Source organism: Pollachius pollachius (genome assembly GCF_949987615.1).
Source record: "Pollachius pollachius genome assembly, chromosome: 2".
Taxonomy (NCBI): domain Eukaryota; kingdom Metazoa; phylum Chordata; class Actinopteri; order Gadiformes; family Gadidae; genus Pollachius; species Pollachius pollachius.
In genome coordinates, this window is record NC_136935.1 from 10,173,744 (window position 1) to 10,180,199 (window position 6,456).

Below are 6,456 nucleotides of genomic sequence, written 5' to 3' on the forward strand. Positions count from 1 at the left end.
GCCTGTGTGTTTGTCACACACAAGGCTTTACCTTTACCGGCTTTCATCCACTCTTACTCTTACTCTTACTTAAGTACAGAGAGAAACCGGGGCTTACAACTAACAAAATACACAAACCTTACAGGACAAACATGTCCAATATACCCGACTCAAAACCGGATAAAACATTAGAATTCTTCCCTGGGCGTTGTGGGGACCGTCCCCAAAAGCTAGTGAGACGCGATACACACTTTGAGTGTGGCTGGAGTCAGCCATTGCCCTTTGAGGAAGAAAGAAGGTCCCCATTACGCCAGGGCTGAGGAGATAATGTAGTGTGACACACGCTGTGTACACTGGGCCCCGTCAGGCCGGCTCCAGGGACACAGGTGCCATAAGAGCCATTAATCTGTCCTTGTCATGTGTTATTGCAAATTAAAAGTAGCATGTTACACTGGACAGCTTCGAGAGAGAGAGGCAGAGAGAGATTGAGAGAGCGAGAGAGATCTAGATTCAAGTGTAAGTGAGAATGTGTGTGCTTATGGGAGTGCTTCTGTATATACGTGTACGTGGAAGGAAAATGGAAGGTTTCAATTTTGCCCTAAAAGGCTTAATGGAAACAGAGCAAGGGTTAGTTGGAGAATATCTAAGATTTCGTGTTTATGTGTATGAAAGCGTGTGTTTGTGTGTGTGTGTGTGTGTGTGTTTGTGTGTGTGTGTGTGTTTGTGTATGTGCATGTGTGTGTGTGTGTGTGTGTGTGTGTTTGTGTGTGTGTGTGTGTCTGTGTGTGTATGTGTGGTGTGTGTGTGTGTGTGTGTGTGTGTGTGCGTGTTTTCTCTGTTTCCGGGTTGCTTCTTGCACACGGGTAGCATATAGTGACATTTAGACACATTTTCAATTCTGCGGAGGAAAGCTATTAATTCACAAATTAACATCTTACCCCTCCTTGCGTCTATCTTGGATGTGCAAGCCATCGAAAAGACAAAGGAAATAGCCTTAAGGGGGAACGAGAGAGAGAGAGCTTCGCCGCTATCTGCGGAGAGATTGGCTTGCATGTCTGCGAGCAGCGATACCAATTACGCTAGCGCTGGGAGAACGCGCCTCAGTGCACGCCTCACCCCACCACCCGATGCCCACCCGCCCCCCCCCCCCCAACACACCCCTCCCCCACCCCACCATCCCACCACCACCAGCCTCGTTCCCCGCCCACTCCAAAGTGAATCTATCCATAGCCAGATTTATTTGTGTATCTCATTACAGGAAATGGAATGTTGTCCCTGCCAAATGCATTAATAGTAAAGTGGGGGAAATTAGCCTGTTGTGAGGTACGCACTCACCCTCTCTCTCTCTCTCTCTCTCTCCCCCTCTCTCTCTCTCCCCCTCTCCCTCTCCCTTTCCCTCTCTTTCTTTCTGTCGCTGCCTCTCTCCCTCCTTCTCCTCTCGCTCAGTCATTTATACCTACACTGGCAATGGAAGCCAAGTGCAGACGCAGAGGATTGGGTGACAACTTCCTCGTGAATAAAACGCTTAAGAAGTCGGGCCCGCAGTCGTTCGATATTGCTTTTGAATTATCAATGCAATTTTTCTTTAATACTTAAGCGTTCGTAACAACTAAGAAAAGCACATTTTCTATTCAAATATACGTCGGGAGTGTGCACTTTAGAGTACAGCGTTTAGGCCGGTCTGAGTTTGATGATGAAGCCCACATTCCAAGTTCTCGGTCCGTACCGGGGGTTGAGGTGATTGGTCGATTTGACCTTAGGTGTGTTAGGCAGGCAGGTCTGAGTGACCTGAACTGCTGTGTGGAGGTTTTTTTTATTGTGTGTGTGTGTGTGGGTGTGGGGGCGTGCGTGTGTGTGTACCGCTGTCCTGGATGGAACCCAGCAGAGCTCTGGGGAGGACAGCAGCTACTGCACTACTGTGATAAATCACGCGGAGAAAAGCAAAGGTCATAACTTGTGATTGTAGCGTGGGTGTGTGGATGAGATGTGTGGAAGTGGGAGTCGGTGAGTGTGCGTGTACGGACGCGCGTGTGTGTGTACGTGTACGTTTGTGTGTGTTGATGTGTGTGTATGTGTGCTTGCTTGTGTGAGTGAGCATAAACATACTCGTGTGTGTGTGTGTGTGCGTTCGCTTATGCCCGACCTGTCCATCGATACGTTGTTGACACGAAAGTGCGAAAATAGGAGACAGGCGACCCGTGTTGCCGTGGTCACCCTCCTTCAACAGCTTAAGGGGAAAAAAGAATAACATGGCCGATTTGATTTGTTCAAATGTGATATTTGGCCTTTTAGTAGATTGTCTGCTGTGTAAGCCTATACAGAGCACACAATCACACACACACACACACACACACACTGACGCGTGTCACTGTGAAGGAATTCAAATGGGTTAGTGTATGGATTTTAACCTGTGTCCACGCTGGTTGGCTAGTCAAGCCGCTCCATGACAATGAGTCAATAGGGGATCGCTTTAGAGAATAACCGCAGCCACCGGCAGACGGAAATAAATGGAACCACGCGCGCCACGATGGCTACGATAGGGCGTGTGCGTGCAGGTGTGTGTGTGTGTGTGTGTTTGTGTGTGTGTGTGTGTGTGTGTGTGAGAGGGGCCACTGAGCGTAACACAGGAACGGGAAGACGTTAGGGGCCCGACAGTAGAGGGTGACACAAAGAAAAGGTTCACATCGCTCTTGTGCTCCCCCCCTCCCTCCTCCTCCTCCCTCGTCCTTCCTCCACCGCCATCCTCTCCTTTACCTTAACTCATGATCTCTCTCTTTCATGATATATCTCTGTCCCTCTCCCTCCCTCATCTCTCTTGCTCTCCCTCTATCTCTCTCTCTCCCGGCTTGTGTTCCTGCGTTACCCTTCCCCCTCTCTCTGATGTTCCACATTCTCGCGGGTCAACCATATAAGCATTCAGCCATCCCAGGGTGTTGCGCAACATCGCTGTAAACACTATCAATACACACGCATCACACACCATCGCGATCCGACGCTATAATATAAGGAGAGAGAGAGAGAGAGAGAGAGAGAGTGGGAGGGGGGGAGAGAGAGAGCGAGAAAGAGAGAGAGACCGAGAGAGAGAGAGGGTGAAGGGGAATTTCACTCACGAGGAGAGCAGGGAAGGAATCATGTTGGAGAAAAAGTCAATTATGGCCGCTGATGCTGAGAATTAATGGAGCGATGCATTAGTCAGCTACTGAAGGAGGACGCGAGAGGAGAGGCGAGAGGAACAAGGAGGGATATGTTAATTGTGTTTCTACACAGACTTGTGGTCCTGGGTGGCACCGCTAAATGACAAGCAGGGCCAGAATATGTGCCGAAGAGGAGGGGAGAGGAGCAGGGGGAATAATTAAAGAGAAGGGGAAGTAATATGGATATGAAAGTCATGGGTGTAAGATGCTACATTTGTGTTAATAGCCAGACGTGGAGGAGTACAATTTTGCGAATACAGTGCCGTTCTAACAATTAACAATTAGCAATGGAACAATTAACAATGAAACGGTTAACAGTTAACAATTCGACAATGAACAATGAAATAAAAATGGGGAGCTATTGAGAACAAAAAAGAAAAAGAAAAGACCCCTATGCTTTCTGACAGTCAGCGTTCGATCAAATTAATAAACCCCCTTAAACCACAACATACCACAACATAACTGCATATTAACAGTCACGGTTAATGATTTCTCTCTCTCGCGCTCTCTCTTCCTCCTCCCCTCATTCCCTACCACCTAGCGTCTCTCTCTCCCTCTCTCTCACCTCCCCACCCCTCCACCTTCTTCTCCACCCTACCCACTTCTCTTATTTCTGCTTCAGCGGTTTCATAAATAGAGCTAGCTCACAGGCAGAGGGGGGGCGGCCTCCCCCCTCGGGGGTTGATTCATTTATTTATTATTTTATATTTTCTTCATTATTATTCGTTTGTCTACTTTTGAAAAAAAAACAAGAAAAAAATATACGTACTGCAGATATATATATATATATATATATATATATATATGAACAAACGCTTCGCCCTATTTGCACTAGCATCATTTCACCTGTCAGCGGAGGCTGAATAGGCAAATGGTGGAATGATGGCTGTTCCGGATCCCAGGGAATCCCGGTGATTTACGCAGGGAACACGGCACTGTATAGAATCTAATTTGCCTTTCAAACAAGCCCCGCCGCCATACCTTTCTTTCTCTCTCTCTCTCTCCGTCTCTCTCCCTCTGTCTCTCTCTCCCTCTCTCTCCATTTCTTTGTTATCTTATCTGGGGAACAGGAAAGATGAAAGATGCCATCATGCAACCCCCCCTCCCACAAACACACACACACACAAACACCCCCACTATGTGACACAAAACAAACAGAGCCTGAATCAGTCCCATCGATGCTGTTAAGTTTTAACAACACACTGACATGTGTCACCATTGTTTGCATATGTGTTTCTTTGAATACAATGGAGACGTTTAAAACAGACACGACGCAACGGAACGGAATACGTTTCATAAATAATACATACTTTGATTCCCAGACGACCTCAGAACAATTAGCTCTCGGATCTCCACTTGTTTGAGCTCACAAAACGAATTAGCATATAAAGCATTAGCATTAGCGCTAGCGTCGTTGAACCCAACACACACCCTGTGCATTTGTGTGTGTTGGGGGGGGGTCAAGCTGTGGCGGTCTTATCTGGTTGATCAAAGAGACTCGGATTTGTCATTCACCGCATTCCTCCCAGCGAGAGGTGTGAACGTTGGTGGGCATGGGGTCCTGTAGTTGTTGTTGTTTTATTTTCTTAGTGGTGTAATCCCCAGCAAGACCTCCCACGCGCCCCGCCGCCATCTCCCACTTTGGTGTTAAAACAGAGAGACACAGTCGCAGAGTGTTGTGTTTGCGATAACAGCGCCCTGTTCCCATACCTGCCAACTCACCCCAGGGGGGGTCTGGTAAGAAACGGGCCTGCTAAGCATTTTCTCACTCTGAAATGAAAACACATTAGCCGCAATACAGCAAATGGGATGGGATGCAAAATCCAATGCTAATACATTGCTAACTTTGATGCTAATGTTAATTTGATATCTAAAAGAAAATAGAGCAGGCCTATTTTTTTAAAAAATACAGTGTGGACAGCAAGTATTAACCAAAAGACGAATGTAGGTGGACTGGCTGTGTGGGTTTTATTGCCGCCGGTTGGGAGGGCTTTGTAGCAGTGGCCTGTGTCTGCGCTGTGGAGCCGTCCACAGTGAATGACAAACACCAGCTATTGATCGGCCTCTGTTTTTTCCCACTCCCAACAGTTGATAAGCGGTAATTAATGCCTCCATTTTCCTCTGTTCAAAAGACAAAAAAATGGGTTTTATATGGCAGCAACAAACCACCAACAAACAAACAACAATGTATTGTGTACACTCCCCCCTCTAGGGAGATGGTCACATGAAGAAAATGCCAACACTGAAATGTGCAATCACGTTCAGCCGATTGTTGAGAGGAGGGGGGGGGGAAAGACAGCATTTGTGGAGGAAAAACTAGATTCCTTCACAAATGTAACACACAGATAAAGTCGATATATATTTTCTTGCAATGAAATGCGGCGCAGTCCCCTTCAAACCACACACACGCACAGACCACAGACACACACAGACACACACACAAACATATCCCGCTCTCATACCCAATTCCAGTCCCCTATTCTACTCTCCCTCCATAGATCTATTTCTCGCGCGAGTGCCGAGAGTTCATCCTCTGGCCTCAGCCATTGAAAAAAGGTCAGGCAGCCGAGCAGAATGGCAATAACGCCCCCGAAATGGTACCATCAGTGGAACATGATTGATCAATTGAATTCCATAGCACAGGGAAGGGGGGAAAAGGAGAACGGTGGGGATTAAGTAGAGTATTATACGCACAATGAGTTGAAGCATGATGTTCATTCCAAGTTCATTTCGCCTCCCTCCCTCCTCTCTCTCCTTGCTCCTCTCTATTTCTCTTCTCTCTCTCTCTCCCTCTCTCTCCCTCCCCTCTCTCTCCCTCTCTCTCTCTCTCCCTCTCTCTTCCTCTCTTCCTCTCTCTCCTCTCTCTCCCTCCCTCTCCCTCCCTCTCTCAGCCCCAGTGATCAGGCAATCAATAGAGGCCTTGCATATCATATATCAGCCCCGGCGGCGTGCCCGGGAAGAACATAATCTGCAGCAAATTTAGAATGACAGATTTGTACGGCAGGGGCGGCTAAAGCCCTGGCCGCTGGTGGCTGGGGAGGAAGGGGTGGGAGGGAGGGTGAGGAGGGAGGGAGAGGAAGGGAAGGGAGGAAGGGACATAAGGAATAGGTAAGGAGAGGAGGAAGGGAGGAAAGAATGAGGAGAGGAAAGGGGGAAGGGATTAAAAGAGGATGGGAGGGAAGATAAATAAGGGATATCTGTTTTATAGGGATGCTCACTGCAGGTTTTAGTGGAGGATACTTGTGTGTTTGTCTCTCTCTCTCTCTCTCACTCTCACTTGCTC

At 47.7% G+C, this 6,456-nt stretch overlaps 1 protein-coding gene across 1 annotated transcript in view; it reads left to right on the top strand.

The window, feature by feature from the left end:
• Positions 1-6,456, top strand: part of pax2a (paired box 2a) — a gene marked incomplete at both ends in the record, with an annotated part of 28,141 nt that overhangs the window by 9,386 nt on the left and 12,299 nt on the right. The window contains one exon of the mRNA XM_079729076.1: positions 347-365. Within this exon, the coding sequence (XP_079585202.1) occupies positions 347-365 (19 nt within the window). The remainder of the gene's footprint in view (positions 1-346; positions 366-6,456) is intronic.